General features: G+C 38.1%; 1 protein-coding gene across 3 annotated transcripts in view; it reads left to right on the forward strand.

Annotated features, from left to right (window-relative positions):
* Nucleotides 1–21,086, forward strand: part of TJP1 (tight junction protein 1) — a 192,554-nt gene that overhangs the window by 137,928 nt on the left and 33,540 nt on the right. For all 3 annotated transcript variants that reach the window (XM_061347543.1, XM_061347544.1, XM_061347545.1), the window contains 4 exons: nt 12,830–12,886; nt 18,642–18,766; nt 18,985–19,087; nt 20,445–20,724. In XM_061347543.1, the coding sequence (XP_061203527.1) occupies nt 12,830–12,886; nt 18,642–18,766; nt 18,985–19,087; nt 20,445–20,724 (565 nt within the window). The remainder of the gene's footprint in view (nt 1–12,829; nt 12,887–18,641; nt 18,767–18,984; nt 19,088–20,444; nt 20,725–21,086) is intronic.

The raw sequence follows: 21,086 nt of genomic DNA on the forward strand, positions 1-21,086 counted from the left end.
CATGTTAATGGAATTGTAGAGCCATAGAATCGTAGAGTGTGGTACAGAACCCAAAGAAGAAGTTTTGCTTTTGAAAGGACTCAAGTTTAGCCGTGAAATTCAATTGCAACATTTTAATGTGCACCTTCCCCTTCAAGAGTTGTCTGAAGTAGGGTGAGGGTGTGGGATGTGGAAGTGCTTCTGCTGTTGATTGCTGCTTTTTTATGTATTTATTTTTAAATATTGGAATTACATGCAGAGGGGAAGAACACAGCTAAGTGGGATTTCTGCTGTCTTTCTTCTTGCTTCTTTTTGAACTCTTCAAGCCAGTGTCCTCTCCTGTCAGTTAAAGCCTTAACTTGCTTTAGAATGTGAAGCTTGAAGAGGCAAGATAAACAGATAAAGATGTCAAAATGTACACCAGATACTGCCACTGCTTTGTAATCTTTTGTAATTTTCTTAGACTACATTATGTTAAGAATGTAGAAGTTCAATGGAGCTGCTTTCTGTACCAAAAAGCGTGCTGGAGTAATAAAGGGATGAGGTTAAAGTTGTGTTAACAAGTGGATTTTCAGTTTGCAAACTTAAATGTCAGGTTGGCTCTTGCAGATTGTTAAGTCTAAGTTCAATGGGAACAGCTTTCAAAAATGGAAAGTTTGCACTTGTTTGTGAGCTTTGGGTTTGCAAAGAATCTGTTTTTAAATACGGTTTCATGTAGTTAGAAGATGCAGTTCTGGTAGAAGCATGGTGCATATTTTAAAATAGACCAGATAATTTCTGCCTACATAGTTTTCTCATCTATTTGAGAGTGTGGATTCTAGAATGGTGATGGACATGATGCAGTTTTGGTAAAGAATATAATCCTGTGTTCTTGATATGCTTGAAACTGTGGGAAGAGAAGTTTATGTCATGTGGTTAAAGCTGCTGGTGAGGCACTTTGTTCCACTTAAAGGAGTTTATTTTTAATTGCTGATGTAAATACAGACATAGCTTTGTGACCCTTTTTAAGGTTAACCTTAGGCTTTTTGGTTATGGTGCTTTTTTCCTTTGGTGGAACTTGCTTTTAGTTTTACTTTGTCACCCTGAATGTTCTACTGGTGAAGCAGGTGAAGTTTAAACTGCAGAAGAAAGGCCTTCAAGCTGTTAAACCTGGAAGATGTTAATTTTTGGCAATTCTTTACAAATATTTCTAAATTTGATAATTTTTTACATAAAAATGAAGTTCTGGTTCACCTGCAGTGGTCAGATAATTCTAAGTCTACTAAATGGCTCTTCATGTGAAGTAGGTGTTTTAGCAGTTTTGAAGTGCATTGTTGTGCTTTGTATGCATAAATGTAACATGCTGCTAAGGGAGTTTTCTTCTGGTTAACAGTTAATCAGCTCTTCTGCATCTCTGTTAATTCCCTTTCCCTTCCTCTGCTTTGATGTTGCAAACAGGAAAGGAAAAATCTTAACTGTAGCTCTGTTGGATGGGAAAAAGCATGATGGTTATGTACATATGGAAACCTACAGAGTTTAATTTGAAGTCTGTGTAAAACTTCTTGTCCAGTAATTACTCTGTCGTTTTGTTCTAGTGACTGCAGCCAGTGTCTCTTTTACCCTGGCTTCAGAAGGGGAGAGAGGGAGGGTGTCGTCTCCTGGCTCAGTGAGAAATGGCCAGAGTACTTCTTCAGCCTAAGATTCATAGGAGTTCAGAGTTACCTGTTGTGGGGTAGGGGTGCAGTTTACAAAAGAGAAAGCCCCCAAACCCCAGGACATGCTGTTTTTAAAAAAGGCCTGCTTTTTTTAGCTTAAATTTAATATATGGTGATTTGCATTCAACTTCTTTTAAGACGTCTGCAAATCGGTAAAAGTTGTGAACCACTGGTATAGAGAAAGGCAGTGGTGGGATTGTTGCCAACAGGACATCAGAGGATTGTAATCAGGGCAGCTGTTGGTGCTGGCGGTATCTCAGGTCTGCTTTACAATGGAAGTAAAAAGATGTTTCTGGCTCATTTTGGGTGCAGGGGCATTCCTGTTGATGCTGTCTGTCCTTTTAAGGGAAGGGAAAGAAGTGTGGATATGTCTTACTGGTTCTTCCTTGCTTGCCGATTCTTCTGGAGCTGATGTTGGCCATGGCTCCTGAAGAGAAGGAAGCAGATTACTTAAAGGGAAAGGATAATAAATTAGATGGTAGAAAAACATGCGCATCTTTCATAAAACATGTTTGTTAAGCCTCACTTGGGAGGCAGTGAATCTTCTTTTGCTTTCTGAAACAAAGCGTCCATATCCTTCAGATATCTTATAGCTAGGATTAAGCTTAAATAAAAGAAGTCCTACTCTGTAACTGGCAATTGTTTGTTACACACTATAAAGCAGCTAGGGCTGTGAAAGTGATTGCATGTGTGGTGTTATATGTGCTTCTACATTCATAGTCAATATAACCCACCAGAGAAGACTCGTATTTGTTAGCTGCTTTTCTTGCCTGTTCCTTTTCCATCTCAAAAAAGCTATCACCAATGCCAGACTGAAGTTTTGATTCAGTTCAGGGCAGCTTTGCAAGTAAGAGACACTGCCCTGAGCATAAGAGTAGCCTCAAGGTTAGGCTTTGGGTGCTCCTTAACCCTTTGTATATTCGAGCAGGAGCCTGAAGGCTGCTGTTTCTCAAAAAAAAAAAAAAGCTGGTTTATGCCTTACAGTCGTTCTGACAGAGTTTGCTTAGAGTCCTCTGGTGCTGCGTCTTGACTCTGCATCGCTGTTGGACACCTGCCTAGTTGGTACAAGCAACTTAATGAAACAACCCGCCTTTTTTTCTTGGACCCCATTCTCCCCTTTCCAGCACTCCTTTGAAACTGAACTTTAACAATCACCTCACTTTTTCTTATTTTAGTGGATAATTTTAATCAATTTATATAATATAGACGCAAACCAAAAGGGTGCAAAGGACTGATGAAAATGAAACAGTTAAATGAGCTGTAGGAATATGCTCCTTGGGATTTGGGAGTTCATCTGTAGGTCTGTGAACTACTGAATGCTGTGTAATGGCTTGGCATAAAACAGGAAAGGACTCATCTCATCTCCTCTCCTGTACTGTATTGTTCAGAATTTAAATACTGGTAGTATTGACTAATATTTTTTATATGTCGGTTTGGATTTTTTTTTCATTCTGCATCTTCAATTGAAAATATTGCCTGGTTTGAGTTAGTTTTATATTACTCAGTTTTATAACTGGATTCAAGGGCAATTGTTGCATGCTAATTGTTTTTTCTTCATCACTTAGTTAATGTGTTAGCTTTAGAAAGGAAGTTTTTCAGGAAGAAAATCCTGGAGCACTCTCATGTTGTGCATATAAATAGGGAGACTAATTATTTTGAAGTGAAATGTCAAAGCATACTAAATTGTGCCTTCTTAAACAGATGCCTCTTTCCCCTCTTCAATGTGTATGTTTTGGAAAGCGAGGTAAAGTACTTCATTTTCATGGTCAAGTAATAGAAAACTAGTATGTTATATAAAGTAACTAGTATGTTATATAAAGTAATAGAAGCATTCTTAATAGGATGGGGATTGTCTTTTTTGCTGAGGAAAAATGTTTTCTCCACTTCCCAGGGTAAAAAAGTTCAGAAATGTTTTCCTTGCTGGTAGCTGAATAATCCTTTCAGACGCACTAACATTAATCACTACTGTAGCATTTGTTACCTTGGCCTCCTGTCCAAACCTAACCTTGCCTCTGACCAGGAGGATATTGCAATGCTGCTATAATTCTCATTTCCTCAGTTGTTTGCATTACTTCTTCTCTCAACTTACTAACACTGCACTTTAGAAAACAACAAAGACCTTGTGTTCAGTTACACACTTTTTACACCAAACTCTGTTGTTATTGACCCCTTACTCTGAAGTTATTAATACCTTTCTAACCAAAGTCACTCTTCGAAAAGAGCTGTAATATCTAACATTTTTCACCATCTCCTCCTCTTCAAGCTCTTTTGTTTTTGTATCCTTTTAATTTATTTCCTTTGAATGTGTAAAGTTGATGTGAGCTTAAGAGTTGTGATGTGCTCTGCAGATGTGCTAGCAGCTATATGACTGCTAAAACTGCATCTTCTTAACTGATAGTTACACAAATTGGGAGTGGGGAGAAATGCCACCTCTATATGAGTGGTTGTTCAGGGTAGGGAAAGACAAACACAGAAATTCTTAATAAAAGTGGTTGGTTGAGATTCAGAGGAAGAAATTTTGTACCTGTAAAAAGAAAAAAATAAATCTTACTACACAAAGGGATGTATTTATTCATACTGAGATTCGGTGCGTGTGTGTGTGTGTAGGTATCGGGGGAAAAAGCCCTTTGGAACTGTGCAACTGCAAAAGTAGTTTGTCATCCGTCCATCTTGACCAGGCAAAAGGCACCATTTACTGGGTTGGAGTACCTGCATTTAAAATCTTAATGTTGGGATTTGGTAAATTAACCATGAAATGGTTGTGGCTGTATAGGCTGTAAAAAACCAACAGAAAACAGACAACGCTTCCCACCCCTGAAAAAAAACGACTTTCCAATGCTCCCCCCCGCCCCCCAAATCTGAAATGAAACAACTTGCAAAATCAACCGTACAAAAAAAAACCCAAACACCAGACATTTTAAGGAGATATTAACCTATGTGTGCTGTTGTTTTCTTGTCAAGCTGGAAGATAGCAAGGCCGTAACTCTGCATCTGTACTTGGCTGTCATACAAGGCTCTTAAAAACGTATTTGGTCTGATTGAAACTTAAAAGCTTTGAGTAGCATCTTGGGGAAAATCAGTCCTGCTCTGTTCTAGTGGGATGGTATTTGACTATCCTGGGCTCTTGTTTGACAGAGCTTTAGCATATAATCTAAAAGTGGTACGGTGCAGTGCTTGGTAACTAGGTTATGATTTTCTCAATTAGAAACGATGTAAGAGACATTCTGACTTACTGAGGTACTTGGAAGCTTTTGTTGTTGCTCTTCACGTTGGTAGTTTTTTTGGTGGCCATTTCTTAAACTTGTGAGTGTTTTGGCTTTAAAAAATAATGGTCACATACATGAGGTTTCTTATATAAAACTAATACAGTATGATTATGCTTCATGTGGGTACTGATGCTGTGCTGCTCTTCTCCACAGAGGGGGGGAAAAAGACCCATAGTTGCAGAATTCAGCTAATGTTCTTAACTAAGTGATAAACACCAAGCTGCATCTGTGAGCAGGGATGGAGACTGGCTGCATTTGGGTGACTGGCTTTGGTTTCAGGAATATGCTGTAAATGACTTGCATAGAATCACAGATTTAAAGTTGGGACTCCAGAGATCAGCTAGCCCAGCCCTCTGCTCAAACCAGTTCTCACTATAGCTGTTCTGTACAGCAGGTACGGAACAGCAAGGCCAGAACGGAGCTCTGGAGATCATCTACTCCAGCTCCATGCTTAAAGTAGGTTCAGCAACAGCAGGTTGCTTGGGTTATTGTCTGGTTGAGGCTTGGATACCTCTAAGGATGGAAATTCCACAGCTTCCCTGGCCAGCCTGCCCCTGTGGTTTTAAAACAAAGCAGCGAGGCAGGTAATGCGTAATTGGAATTTGGCATTCCAAGTTGTCAATTGCTGTGAAACTGTGATCACAGCTGTGTATGCTTAATGAACTTCACTTGTATGCTTCACTGTAGCTTATTTTACTGTGATATGAGGCTGGAGTTTGAGCTTTTACATTAACAGGGCTGGGTTACAAGCTGTGCCACTAGCAGCAACTGTCAGTGGGGTTGAGATGAACTGATGGGGAACAGATGCGTGTAGAAAGGACCATATACATAAGTGCAGCATTCATAAGCATAATATGGGGGAGAAGGGTGTATTTGAGGGTGTAAACTAGTATGAAGGCAGCATGTGCTGCTTAAGCAGTTACTTATGCTAAAATAAGTGCTTTTCAAGTTGCACCCTGACATATAAGGAATTAAAATATTACATCTGGTTTCTTAAAGTTGGTGTTTTTTTTGTTTTTTTTGGGTTTTTTTGAATCATGGAAAAAATATCTGGGCTAATGTTCATGTTTAAATAAAGAGAAATACTTTCAATTACATATTAAAACCTAAACTCTAATTCTGGAATCTCTAAATCCTAATAATACCGACCTGGGACAGTGTGGTAGAGACTTAAACCAAAGTAAAACAAAAAGCAAACTGCAAGCTACCTGTGCTTCCTTTTGGCAACTTTACCGAGGGGTGGGGGGATTAGGGTGTGTGATGGGATGATGGTGAACATGGGAACACACAGTTTACCACTTTGCTTTTTAGCCTCTCTGTTCTGTTGTGAGTTTTGTTCTGTTTTGCTAGCATACTGGCCTGGAGTCGTGATCTGTGAAATGCTGCTTGCCAGCACTTTGAGTTTGTGATCCTGCATGATTTCATTGCCAGCTGGAAAGCAGAATGGAAAGAAGCAAAACAGACAAGGATCCCAAATTCTAAAACACAGTTTCCCACGCCATAGAGATCATGACACTCTTAAGCTTTGCTTAGCTGCTGACTGGTACTGTTACTGTAGTGTGAGTGGTACTCTTCATCTGAAGTAACTTGACCTAAGATCATTTGAGATGTATATGTGTTTGGGTCTCAAATTCTGGTTTGTTTTGCCATCTTACTCTGAAGTGTCAGCCTTCTGCTGTTCAGGGATATGATATTCACTACTGTATCGTAAACACTTCTAAAAATACTCAGATTTAACTGCATCTATAATTCAATATTTAATTATTTCACTAAAATGTAATAGTCCCTCAAATTTCTGCATTCTGTTCTTGATCAGTGTTTTTTTGGAAGGAAGGTCTACTGGTTTTTGCATTAAGCAGTAGCAAAACCAACAAAGGTTTAATGATGCCAGGAGATCAGAGAGTTGTCTGTGATACGTGAGGCTTGGACTTGAGAGACCATTCTGGAAAAGTAAGTCTTCCTGAAAAAGAAGTTGGCTGTTTTGTTTTGTTTTTCAGTTTGGAGAGAATATTGCCCAGAAGTCGGTGTCTGAGCAAAAATGTCATGCACAAAAATTCCTCAGGAAAACTAACAGAAGGGACATATATATGCATGTGTGTGTGGTATTTTTGTTAAAAATACAGTAAGTAATCTTGGGAATCTTAGATCAGGAAGCAGTGGAAATTGTACTTAGTAAGCTAGTATTTCATGGAGTTTCATGTGGTTCTGGAAGCATAGGGAGAATTGAGCAGAATGGTGAAAGAACCTAGCTATTACTGAAAATATGCATATATATATATAAACCTAGTTCTAGTTTTTCTTCTCAAGGTTGTTATTCATGATGCAAAGATGCCTTCTGTTGTCCAAGCAGTAGGTGTGTACTAGTAGAGACTTTCTGCCTATACATTGATCTAAGTAAGTGCCGAGAAGTCTGTATGTGTTTTGTTGGTTTTCATTGGTTGATGGTGATGGTGGTTTGTTTTTTTGGTTTTGTTTTTTGTTTCTCTTTTTTTTAAACTTGCATTGCATGTTGTCACCTGAAGACTTGTTTTAATAATGGTGTCTCTTAATACAGGCTTTTCATGAGGCGACCTGTTGAATGTAGACAAGTGTTGGGGAGGACTGGAATTCTTGACTAGAGCTTGGGACCTGTGCAGTGTGAGAAATAGAAAAAAGGAGTGATGCACACTGCAGAACTTTAAGGTGTTTAGTACATCTGTTTGAGAGAATAATGTTAGCATTTCTGTATCCAAAATAAATGGTCGATGTTGCTTCCATGATGTGCATTTAGACAGAAGGTGAAATTGATGACTGGTTTCTCAGTTTCAGTAATGAATGAGTTTTGTGGAGGGTTTGTTGGTGTGGTTTTATTTGTTGTTGTCTATTTGTTTGTTGGTGGGGTTTATTTTTTTTTTTGGGTTGTTTTTTTTTCTTTCATATAATCAAGGTCTCCCAAGAAGATGCTTTAGTGGATGTTTCTGCTCCATTTAGCATTCATGTGTAAAAGAGATAATCAAATAGCATCAGGTGCATGTTGTTTGTCTTTGCAGCAGTCCCTGAGCTGTTCTGTCTGATCTCTTAGTCTGTCTTTCCTCAAAAATACATTTAGGGTAACAGTTTTCCCTGCTTGTAAAAGTCAAGGATATCAGCTGCTTGCAACGTCTAGTACAGAGACACCCCAGTTCTGAATGCAAACACCCATTTTTTGCAGTGTGCATATTGCTGTGTTTTCCCTACCTTGGAGTACCCTCCTTTCTGGCTACACTTGCTGTAGTAGTTGGCTTCCGGTGTTTGAAATAGCTCAAGTATCTCTTAAGGTGCTCTGTAGAGTAAATGTGGTGCATTGCATATGTTATATAAAAACTCTGTAAGATAAAGCTCTCAGTTGATAAAATCAATCTTACAGTAGGATTCTGTCTTCATTGCACTAATTGCAGAGGAACAGCTGTTAAGTAATTTTTCGGGGTTTTTTGTTGATTTTTTTTCTGTGAGCTGAAGGCTTTTGTTACAAGAGAGTTGGAGAAAAGCTGTTGGAATTTTAAGGTGTCTGTAGTTTAATTAGGCAGTGAGAAAGGGGAATATCTGTAGGAACTCATCTTGGTTGGTGTTGGAAGCAGCAGTGCTCCCCCTGAGTGCTAAAAGATGGGGGGAGGGGGGAATTGTCTCTTCATTCCCTGCTCTGGGCTGGCTGAGGAAGATTGTTTTCTTTTCTGAACTTCCTCAGGAAGCTGTTTGTTTTGGATATTGACTTTGATTTATTTTTTTTTTTTTTTTTTATTTTTTTAATGAATGCTAAATATCATCCTCAAGATGCCCAACAAACCTGCAGAAATTCTTGTGACAGTTGCAAATACTAGTTTTTGCATTAAGCACTTTCAATTCTTGTTCCCATAAGTGCAATCAAAGTGGGATTTTTGCGTTTTAACCTTTAAAACTTTTAAGTTAAGTTGCATCCCACTGCTGGTGTGGGCTTCCAAAGAATAATTGAGAATTAATTATAGAAGCCAATTATAAATGCAGCAAGATAAATAAGGTGTATGAATGTCTGCTGTGTCTTTCTGAGGAGACCAACACTAAATCTAAACTTAGTTCCTTCTTTTGATACAGCCCCTTACCAGTTCTATTTTATCTTTTTTTCATATCTTGAATAAGCTATTTCTTAAAGTTGTTGTGATTTTTATCAAGACAGATAGGAATGTTGTGAGACATTGGTATTTTATTGGAAGTAAGGAGTGCGCAAAAGCTGCAACATGAGGCTGCACACTTGGGAGCAAAGGTAGTGTTCTTTATGTAGTTAAGTTTGTACTCTGGTGGTTCGGGTTTTTGTAGTTTGCCTGTTGTGGTTGAAAGGGTTAGAGCAGAGGCTTGCATCTGTCACAGATAGGTAGCTTCCCTCTCTATTGTATTTTGTGGAGAATAGAAACAATATGCCCCCTGAGGTAGCAGAAGCAGTTGCTTCATTTTATTGTCTGCAGTACAGCTGTCAATGCTGATCTGCAAAATCAGGTTTGTAAAGATACAAAAAGTATGTTACTTCTTTCCATGGTACACTCTTTCATTGGCCAGAGGAAGGCCTTGAAAATCTGCCTGTTCCAAGTTAGATACCTAAATATGATTTTCTCTGGGAATGTATTAATCTCACTGCCCTTAGTGGGAAAACAAAACCAAGAAGCAGCTTGCAAACACATCCTTTTGCCATATACAGAGCTGGGAATGCTACAAATTGTCTGTATAATGATGTTTAACATGAGCTTAAGAAAACTCTTGAAGCAGAAACATAAATTTTTATTCTTTTTTTTTTCCAACACTAAAGTCACGATACCATTATTCTCTTTCTGTTATTTTTATATGTGTAAAGAACCATACATAATAGTATCTGGAGTTTGCAACGTTCCAAATGCTGTCAGTTCTTCACTTGCATTTCAAAGATACTTAATGGTCTCTGCTCAGTTACTGTAACCCTAAACGGTATCATCTTAGTATTCTCACACATTCCTAGTTTCTGAGGTATTAGGCTGTATGTATTTCTCAGTTCCTGCTGAGTCATCTTGATTCCCCCTAAATCAGTGGTGAGTGACCTTATTTGGGATAGCAAGCTTGGCACCAGCAGTCAGCGGGGCTCTGGCACTAACACTGCAGACCTACTCTGTCCATACCCCTTAATTACAAGTAGTGTCTGCCATTTCCAAAGATTTTGGAATTAAGTCCTTACAAGATTCCTGAAATTCAAAGGTTGCATGAAAAGTAGAGCACTTTGTGAGCATGGTCTAAGAGCAACACCATAGCAGGGACCTCGGCTGATGGTGGTGCAAACTAGCTCCTCAGCCTCCATTGTTAATACTTAGTAGGGCCAGTACCTTCACATGTCTTCATCAGACTTTGTCTTGTGAGTGATGCAGTTCTTTACAGATGAGGAACCAACATAAGCAGTCTGTGTCAAAGCCAACAACTTACTTCAGGCTGCTTTTGAACTGTTTTCACTGTTCTTGATTGGTGTTTGGGCATGCGGAAAGAATGAAAATAGCATGCCACTTGGTTGTCTGTTTAGCTAATGGATATTTGAAGTTTCCAAGTCTTGTGAATTTGAAATGAACATGTTCGTAAAAATCTAGGGGAGGTAATAGCAGTAGATAAGTGGAGGAGGTAGTGTGAACAAGAAAATAGAGAAGAACAGGCAAAGAATGTGGAAAGACTGAGTTTCTGCAGAAAGGGAAAAGCCATTAAAAATGGCAGGCAGGGATTGAGGAATGAACACCCTGGTCAGTTTTAGGAAGAGATTATGCAAGTGGTTTTTGTGTGTTTGTCTTGGTGTTTTGTGAGGTAGTAAGTCTTCTCACTGTTCTTTAAGGCATGTTATGTAGGTCACTTCCCTTTTCTTAGTCATTGCTTAGCTGTTTTTGTTATCTCATCCTACTCCAACTCTGAGATCACAAGCTCTCTCAGATCCAGTGGGAGGAGTGCTTAGCTGGTTAAACTGTGTTTTATCAGGCTTTGCCATACTCAGGACCAGTTGGTGTGTTTGCACCATTCCCTGTGTACTGAGTCAACAGTGAGGAACAAGAACTTGGAAGCATTGAAATCTGGTACTTGGTTAGCCAGGCAGCTCAAAACTGTGCCGTGCAAAAGTGCCTTTCACTGCTGATGGAGTATTGTACCTGGGTGGCATTGCCAGAACAAATGCAGTAAGTGAGCCAGTCGGATTAACTTGTTGATAATCTCAGATAGAAATGAGATGATGTATTTCAATAAAAATGTGAACTGCAGTTTTTCGCAGTCTTTTAGATTGATGTTGCTTTTTTTGAATAGGAGCTGCTTAGAGTTCTTTCTTTCAGAGGTTCACTTGCAGAGATAATTCTTCACTTGTTGACGAGATGTTCAGACTGAGAAGTTCTTGCCAAAAATAAGACAGAATGAGAGCATCAGAAATAGGGAAGAAAATCAGTATTCATTAACTGTTTTTAGCAAGCTAAACATTCTGTTTTGTTTCAGAGATGGCTCTGTGTAAATCATTACTGTTTTAATATATATATGGTCTACTTCTAAAAAGCTGGAGAGAAATAATCTAATTCTGGGGTGGAGTTGAACCAATTTGTAATGCAAAGGAGTAACATTTGGTATTGAATGGAGGGGAATAAAAGCTGCTTCAATGAAGTATAACCCAATTAAGTTGCATCAACACTTCCAGCAGAAGCAAATCCTGAAAAAGAAATTAGCAGTAATGTAGCACATTGGGGCCACAAGAAGAACTCGCTATTTAAACCTGGTTGCAAATTCTGTTGTTACAAAATTGGATCAAGATTTCGGAGCTATTGATTGTGAGAGTAGCACTCCAGCTGCTGTTCCCTGTTAAGAGTACAGGACTGGATTAAAAGTTAGGAGTACTTTTTGTTGTAGTGGCTGAGTTACAGTAACTGAAACAAGGGTAGACTTAAACACAACGCTCTCGCCTTGTTTCTGTTGAGATTGAGATGCTTGTGTTCTGTTTCTGTTCATTAGTTAGTGTATTGCTTGCGAGAGTGGAGAGTAAGGAGCAAAACACTGGGAACTCCCTCTGGAAAGGTAAAAAATGTACAGTACTAGAGTGGGAGACTTCATGCTGTTTGCTTTGTATTTTCTGCTGCCTTTCTGCCCATTTTCAAGCCTTTGGCTCTGCTAGTTTTCCTTCCTCAAGCCATCTTGTCCTTTCCAGTGTTTGCTTGTGGTGGCACATTAGGTAGTGCAAATGTCTGCTCTTTGAAGCAGAAATGTAAGTATGTAAATATTGTCATAATGTTACTGTTTAATTCAGTTCCCTTAAAGAGGGCCATGTTTATTTCTTCAGTGCTACTGTGCACCAAAGAAATTAGCCTGTTCTAAACTGTGGAGTCTGTTAAATGTGACCTGTGTGCATTATACAGTAGCACAGGTACTGCAAACTATAGCTGGGCGTCCATGAATTAGTGGTATTCTGTGTACAGCTAGAACACGCAAAAAGAGTATGTTCACAAAAGTATGAAGTATGTAAGTTAGAACATAAATACAACTGATCACAGTGGAAAACGGAAAGTGGGCTTTGGACCAACTTCATTTACTTAATCCACTTACTGAGCAAGCAAGAGAGCCTACATCGCCAATTGTTCTTGTAGTCCTTCCCTTTAAACTTCTTTATAACTTCAAGTTCTGAAATACATAACGGTTAGAAATCTACTTTGCTTATTATTACCCTTGCCCCACTTCCCTGGGAGCACGGGAAGTTCAGATGTGACATACAAAGACAGGAAATGTGTAACGAATGAGCTAGCCCTACTTCTCTGTAGCTATTCAACATGAATATTAATGTTACTTTTGAGTGTAAGTTTCTGTGGTATTATACAGTTTTTTAGTATAGTGATTGTCAGTGAGTCTAATTTTTGGGTTCTTTTTTCTCCTTAGAGCACAACAATGGAAGAAACAGCTATATGGGAACAACACACAGTGACTCTTCACAGGGTAAGTTCATACAATTGGTTGTGTCTGCCTAATGCAGGATACTGGTGACTTTTGAAAACAATAGGAAAAAGCCAGGTGTCAGGAAGTAAAAGAAAAGGAAACTCATATTTCTTTGTTTAAATTTAGAAGTGTTGTAAAAGCTCCATGTGATAGTACTTTATTTCTTTGTTGGATTTCAGAGATGAGTCTGCCAGCAAATAACCATGGCAGAAACAAAGCTTTAGATTACTTCTGTATGTAAGTGAAAGTAGTTAGAAATCTAAGTGTTCATTAATGATTGTGCTGTAGTTTGTAGTTAAATGTTGTAAAACTTTATTTGCAGGGGCATAAAACAATGTAACTAAGTATAATTAAACATGTTTAAAATTGCCTTATTTTCTTGCTCCTTTCTTAAAGTGACTGAAAATAGCGGGTTTGGGTGGCCAGAATGTGCACCTTTGACAAAGGAATGTTTATGGGATGTCAGTGAATAGGAAGACAGCTTTTACATTTAGGTTGACTCTTCCCTTACTTGAGTTACTCTTACCAAATTGATTTCTGATGTAGCTATTTTGAGGCTGTACAAGAGACACAGTAAGGAGTGGGTTGCTTAAGGAAAGTCTTTCTGTTGATTCTTTTGAGTTTAATGTTGATTCAGAATAATCATAGAGAGCTTGCCCTCAAGAGTGGTTACACTCAGCTTGACCAGAAGGCTTTCTGTCAAAGTACCCTGTCTTTAACTGCAACCACATGTAGAAGGAAAAGTACGAGTAAAACCAAAAATGTGTAGTCATAGTTATCTAGGCTACTTTTAAAGCTTCCAGTGATTTTTAGGTCAACAAGTTATTGCGCAAGAAGTATTATTTCTGTATGTAATTGCCTTTCACGTTTTCTTCTTGAAGCTGTCCAGTCATCCCTGGAGCCTTTGTAAACTTAAAAGTTTTTTGCTCATGTTACTCATTAAATCAGTACTGTCTTACACTCAAAAAAAGTTACTTCAGTGAAACTTGAAAATGACGTGTTCAGTCAGTGAGCCAAAGGAATGAGATGCTGCAATATGGTGTTACCACAAGCAAATTGTGGAATAATAGATAGGAATTAGAAATCACATCTTTGCACATAGTCAGATGTCTTTGTATAGTATATGAGTGAAGAGTGTGGTTTGATTATGGTTTCAGTTTTGAGACTTCATGTGCCAAACTTCTGCCAACTGTACTGGTTTAACTGTTTTGTTATTTGTGTAGGTATCCTTCATTTGGATGTTGAAAGCTGATGGCATGTACTGTTAATAATTTGATAGTATTAATTTAGCCAATTAAAACCAAACAATGAATGTTTTTCATCCGCCAGATAACAAAACCAAAATTCTTATAATATTGTGAAGCAAACTGGTGCTTAGAATTTATCCTTAGCACTGGGAAGAAGATTTAGGAGAGCAACTGCAGATTTGTTTGTGGGGCTTTTGAGTTTGCTTTTTATTTGTGACATTCTTGTAGTGTTAGGTTATTGAGTAAATGAGATGACTCCATTTTAGTTGGAAGGAGCCAAATGCATCCAGATCTCAGTTATCCTCAAAGATGTCTAAAAGGTACAGAATTGGAATAGACTTGAAATGCCACTCTGAGTGATTGTGGAATATTTTTTGTGTGAGTTTATCTTTTTGACTTGGCTGAGCTACAGAACTGCTATAGAGCTTCTACTGTCAGCCACAGAAAGAACATTCTGAAGAATGGAACTCACTTTCTAGTGAGGCACGCTAAATTGTCCCTCTGATTTTGGCTTAGCTGAGGTCAGTAAGAGGGCTATGTATGATGGAATTAAGATACTTAACATGTGCTGAATTTCTATGGGATAGATGCAAGTCAGGCTTCCCATTACGGGCTTCCTGTTTTATTGATACACCTGCAAAGCTTTTTTTACCAAACCTTTTTGTTCCTTTTTGTCAATATTTGCGTTCAGAAATGAAGTTAGACAAGTAATTGGAAGATGAGGTCCGGTATAAATTTGCATAAACCCTTAGTAAGTGCCCCGGGAAAAGCAGACAAGTCCAGAGTTGGTGTCAGTCTAGATTAGTTCGTGTCTCTTCATAATGGCAAGAAGATCTATTGTCCCTCCAAGTGTCCCAAAGAAACTATGTAGGAACCAGGGTATCTTCCATGGTATTTGATCAAAATTGTTTAATGAGTAAGGGCCACTAACATCTATTGGCACGAACAGCCTTAAAAACAGAGAGGGAACGCAAGTAGTTTGTTGAGTGCTCTGTGTGCGTTATCAAAGTTTCGTAGAATATTCTGAACTATGTTTATTCCTGTTTTGAGACTTATCTCTATCCTGTAGGTAATCCCAGCACTGACATTTTTACTTTGTTTTAAGACTGTGCTGTTGTCTACTATAACTCCATTGCTTCTGTCTGTGGCAAAGTAGGATTCCTTTAACTCTTCATGGACTCCATAAAGGTAGCCAAAACTGTAAAAACAAAAAGCAGTTTAGGTCGTACTCATCAGATTTTAGAAAGCCAGTTATCATTTGTATGCAATTTCTTCCTGGAATAAAAAAGACACAGTAGCAGATCCTATAAGGTATTCTATCTGTATGATCAATTGATGAGTTGTTTGTTTTGGTTTTTTTTACATCTCGGTGTCTGAGGGATTAAACATCTTAAAAATGCTTCTGCATTGTTACGGGGATAGTTACTGATCTATAAATCAGTTAATGGCAGTTCAGAAGTTTTAAATACCTTGAAGAGACATGTGTTGGGTTTTTTTGAACGTGTTTGGATCCTTTAATGACCCTTTAAAAAGGGTTTAGTATGTTATATAAACTTGGGAAGATGACCCTCACATAAGAGAAGGGAGTGCTTTGCATAAGGACTTGTTGAAAAATGCAGCCTTACTCACTTCTTCTGGAGGGTTGCTGTCTATGGCCTTTACTTTCTAGAGATGTCATGCAAATTTTGGAAATAGCATATTTAATCCCAGTAGTTGCAGTATATATACATGTTAACTGGGGCACTTTGATAGTTAAAACATCAGGGTTTTTTTAATCAGTCTGTTTCGGGTATCTGAGAGAGTCTGGAGCAGAGCATGGAAGCAGTCTGTGTTGTCATTTAACGCAATAGTTGGCGAGTTCCATCATGATTGTGCAAAAGTCTTAATATAAACCTTTTTAGAGATGAGGCTTGAACTTCTAACCAAGAGTTTTGTTCCCTTTCTTTACTATCTTTCCAACTTCTTAGACTGCTGTTTAGCTTGTAAGGGATTGAGCCAGTGTCAAGTTCAGCTAAAGCTTATCAGGTAGCTTCAGTTCATGTTTTATTGAGAGATCTTCTGCTTTTGTATACTTAACTGTGGAAGACTTAAGGAGGATCCATGCACTTCATGAATTATGTGGATTTCTTCATATTTGGAACTAAAGCTCTGTGTGTCTGTGTTAGATGTGTCTCCTTCTCCTGAAGAACCTTTCTGCTCCTCCCATGCTGCTGTACTGTGGGAGAGCAGAATAGTACATTTTGGGTTGTTTTTTGTGTGTCGTGTTTTGTTGTGTTTTTTTTTTTTGGGGGGGGGTGTTGTTTTGCTTAGTGTTGTCACAACAATATCTAACAGGTGAATTTGTGATGTGGCAGACTTAAACAAAACCCCCCTGTGATTTTAGTTAAGATACATGTTTATATCTTTTATAGTCTGTACTGATCATCTTGCTGTTTCCAGACATGTCTAGGAGCTAAGTTCAATTTTTAGAGTAGTTCATTTTATTGTTTCTCTCTTAAGCTGAGCATAGGCAGCATGATAAAAGGGAAGGTAGTAGGCTGAGGTTCACTGGCAGATTATTTAAAGTCTTGAAGTTTTAAAAAGGTTCAGGGTTTCATTTATGCTTCATAATGTGGAGTATTTCTTAAGGCTTCATGTTATTAGAAAGCATTTGACTAATCATGGGACTGATGTATGCATATGAGATTACAGTTTTTCAGGCTTTCTTGGAAAGGAATAGCATGGAAAATGTGGAACTAGCTGTCTTAATAGTGGTGATCTGGTTTGAAAATCTCTTCAAAAAATAGAATTTGAGCACCAAGATAAGATCCATAGTGAGTTTCTGCATTTCTGCTGGCCTAATGATTTTATTTCTTGTCATGAGTGAAGAGCTACGAGAATATTTTGGTTTATGTTATAAGGAAAGGTAGAGAACATTTGATGACGTTTGACATAGATGTCTGTCTTCTCCCTTTCCTTCCCCACCCAAGTATATGGGTGTAATGGAATATTCAAAGAAGCAGCAGTGATACGAAAAAGGGGAAATATTACTGTTTTGAAAGAGGTTTTGTTACATATTTTCATAGCCTATTCTATATTCTCTTGGTGTACTATTTAGGAAATAAAACTGAACAAAAACCTCAGCTCTCGTCATAAATAGGCAATTATGATCCTTTAGACTGTCCTCCTGCATGGCACAGGGTTTCATTAAGTAATTCTTGAATCCCAGCTGTGATTTCTGGTTGATCTGGATGGGCTGCATCTTGAAAAGATGTCCAGTTTTCCTTTAATGAATTAAAATGAATGTCGAAGCAGTAAGGTATACTTCACCCTACTCCTTCCCTACTTGTTAGACCAACTTAATGTTCTTCATACCTGGCAACAGTATTTGCTAACTGTTGAAATTCATTTCTGAACAGTGAATCTCCAGACTTTTGTTTTAATATTGTATGGTCCTATTTATTTGCTGCTTACAGGCTAAATCTGGACCAACTTTTAATGACCTTTATTCTGGTGGAAATGGGAATGAATATCATGTGTCTTGCAGCCAGGTGCAGACTGGCATTTAGCTTCTGCCATCACTTTATGAAACTCATTCCTAAAGCTGGGTCATGTTTGTCAAAGTCTAAAGAAGAAAGGAATAAGTCTGCTAGCATGGTGTGTGAAATAGGAGGAATTGACTGAAACCTCATCTTTCCTATCCACTGACTGTCATGCATAACTGGAAACTTCAAAGTAAATTCTTGAGCAAAATACAGCATTTAAGTGGTAATGTCCTTCTGACTGTTTTCTGGGCAATGATGGAGAAACTAGATAGTTTGTAAATCAGTTAACTTTATAAAATTTATTTCCCACCCCCACTGCTTCCAGGCAGAAATGTAAGCATCATTCTTGATCCTGAAATAACTAACAAGAATAACTTTTCAGAGGCATTGACCTTGCTGTAGTGGCAGGTCACCCTAGAGGGAAAAGATTGAAGCAAATTACTTTTGTTAAGATGCAGATGATTTTCAAGTGCTGACAAGGTTTTGATGTATTTAATGGTACAAGTGATCTTGGTATTCCTAAGAACTGAGCCTGCAGTTGTACTACTGTGTGCTGTGATCCTGTTGGTTCTTGAGCTAAGTGAGGTCAAGCTGGGTAAATGCCATACTGTGAAACCTCAAAGAAAGTGTTGCAGCATGTGATACGGGTTTGAGTCAATATCTTGATACTCTGGTATGGAATGTTGTGCTTAGTGAAGATTGAGGTCTCGCTAATGACCATCCGAGGCCCACGCCATAAAAAAGTAACTCTAATCTCATTTTCTTGGGAGAAATTGGATAGTTAGGCTAAAACTCTATGCCTTCTAAAAGTGTTTACTTTTAATCATTCTCCTGTTCTTGAGTTGCATGGCATGGTTCATTGAGCCTTCTTTCTTACAAAAGGTTTTGTTCATCCCATAGGACCTTTCTGTGTTTGATAGAGGAATGTGAATTTTGAATATGTAAATACTAGGAAGTAAAAATACTGCTTCTGTTATGTTATAGGCCCCTGGATTTGGGTTTGGTATTGCAATATCTGGAGGAAGAGATAATCCTCACTTTCAAAGTGGTGAGACATCAATAGTTATTTCTGATGTGCTGAAAGGAGGCCCAGCAGAAGGACTGCTGCAGTAAGTGCCAAACTATACCTGTATTCTGATTTGGGGGGGCATTCATCTTTGTCACTGGTAGGTAAACCTTCCGATTGTTTTGCTCTCAAGATACTTACCAATAATTGTTTGTGTAGTAGCTTTATAATACAGTTAGTCCGGTCAGTGACACTCATTCCCCCTTATTTTCCCCTTATCATAAAGTATTTATGTTGTGCATTGTGATGTTTTTCATTTAGAGAAAATGACCGTGTTGCAATGGTTAATGGAGTTTCAATGGATAATGTTGAGCATGCATTTGCTGTTCAGCAGCTGAGGAAAAGTGGGAAGAATGCCAAAATTGTAAGTGAATGTGTTAAAGATTTAAGCTTCCTTAAATTTTGTAGTTATAGAGCAAAAGTGAAATGGTGTACTGTTTTCTATGAAATACATGCATGATGCAAGGTACTAGAATAATACCTGTGTGGTGCTGCATGTTGTAAGGGACAATGGGTTTATCATGTGGGTCACTCAGATTATTTTTTTTTAATGTAAATTATTATATTTAGGTAATGTAGCACTGGATATTTTGGACTCTTTTTCTTTATGGTAAAGTTCTCAGTTTGCCAAAAGCACTCTTACCAAGATTTTCAAAGGCTTGTGTATGCTGAAGGACTTTACCCACAGTTCAGGCACTAACACCATTCTTTTTATGTTCAGTAAACAGTTTGGCAAAATAAAGTATAATTACCTTAATTCCTATAATTCTGTAGGCTTATTCAAAGTGGTTTGCTTTTGAACTTTGCAAAACATACAGGTCATCACTTAAGGGTAGTAATCTGGTGTTCTGTAGAAGTTTGAGATTTTTACAAAAAATTAAACAGAAATGCACAATGTCTAACAACTAGTTCAGGAAAACAGCCTCTAGGGATTGTAGAAAAGCTCTCATGCTGACAGATTTCTAGTGCTCTTCTGCTTTTAATATACTTGCAAAAAAAGTGTGTTATATTTTGTATTTGTAGATTTAGTAATTTCTTAAAGCTTGCACAAACCAAAATATTAGCTGTGCAGGTCTTTCAGCATCTTACATAGATTAATGTAATGAAAAGCAGTTAATGAAAACTTGATGCTGTAACTTGGTTCAATTCTGTAATATGCAGCAGATAAGCCTCTAAACAGCCTTGAGGCCTTTTTTGGAAACAGCTGACTACGCTAGTGCAAATCAACTTTGAACTTTCAGTGAAAATGTTCCTCTTCCTCTGTGGCTTGCCTAAATATTGCTTTGGGAGGCTTCAAAGTTGAAGAGAATTTCTGTCAGTAACACACTGAGTGTATAGTAGGTTATACATTAGGAAAAGGAAGTTTTTTAGCAGTGCCAGTAACTGATCTGTGGATTTTAGCAAAAAGAGAGAACATTCAAATGTGCAGCTCTGAAGACAGAATATTGTGTTATGTATTATTGTAGTGTTATCATTTTGCCACTTTTTGGGAACCAAAAAGTACTAAAACAACTGTAAAAACAAACATACCACTCAAAAAATGTTTCTAGTAATCTGTATTGATTGCATAGAATTTTTATAGTGAGGATGAAAGAAGTCAGGGCATTCATAAATACATGTATGTGTTTTCTTGTGAGTTTTGGGATTGGTTTGTCTTCTGACCTTCAGTAACACCATTAGCATTACACAGCCAGAGGCTGATATCTAGTATTTGGTTGTAGACTATCCGAAGGATGAAGAAAATTCAGATTCCGGTGGCTCGACCAGAACCTGAGCCAGTGTCTGAAAATGAGGATGATAGCTATGATGAAGAGATACGTGATCCAAGAAGCAGCCGTAGTGGTCTAAGTGCTAACAGAAGGCATGAAAAGAGCTGGGTAAGAGATCGGAGTGCTAGCAGAGAGAGAAGCTTATCACCAAGATCAGACAGAAGGTCAGTTACATCAAGTCAGCCTGCAAAACCCACCAAAGTAACACTGGTGAAATCAAGGAAGAATGAAGGTAACTTGTATGTCATTCTCTTGATAAGACTTTTGCTGTTTTTTAAAGGCCAACTGCTTCATTCAGTGTTACGTGCTTCACTGTATGAGCAGTGCTGTTAACAGTTTGTTGGCCCATTTTACCAGTAGCTAGCTGAAAATTTAAAAACTCCTACTGTGTTTCTGGTGGTATTTTTCATATTCCAAAATACATGGGCTTAATTAAAGTACCATATAATGTAAACAAACCCCAACTGTGCACCTGACATTTGGTGTTCAGTGGCTGCATACTTTCCATATGCTTAGCTGAGTCTTCAGTGCCTGTCTTGTTTAGAAAAGGACAAACTGTATGTAGTGTCTAAATTAAGCTATTGAATAACAACT

Source organism: Neopsephotus bourkii, unplaced genomic scaffold (assembly GCF_033783945.1).
Source record: "Neopsephotus bourkii isolate Nb327-2 ecotype Australia unplaced genomic scaffold, CSIRO-AGI_Nbou_v1 NB_318, whole genome shotgun sequence".
Lineage (NCBI taxonomy): Eukaryota > Metazoa > Chordata > Aves > Psittaciformes > Psittacidae > Neopsephotus > Neopsephotus bourkii.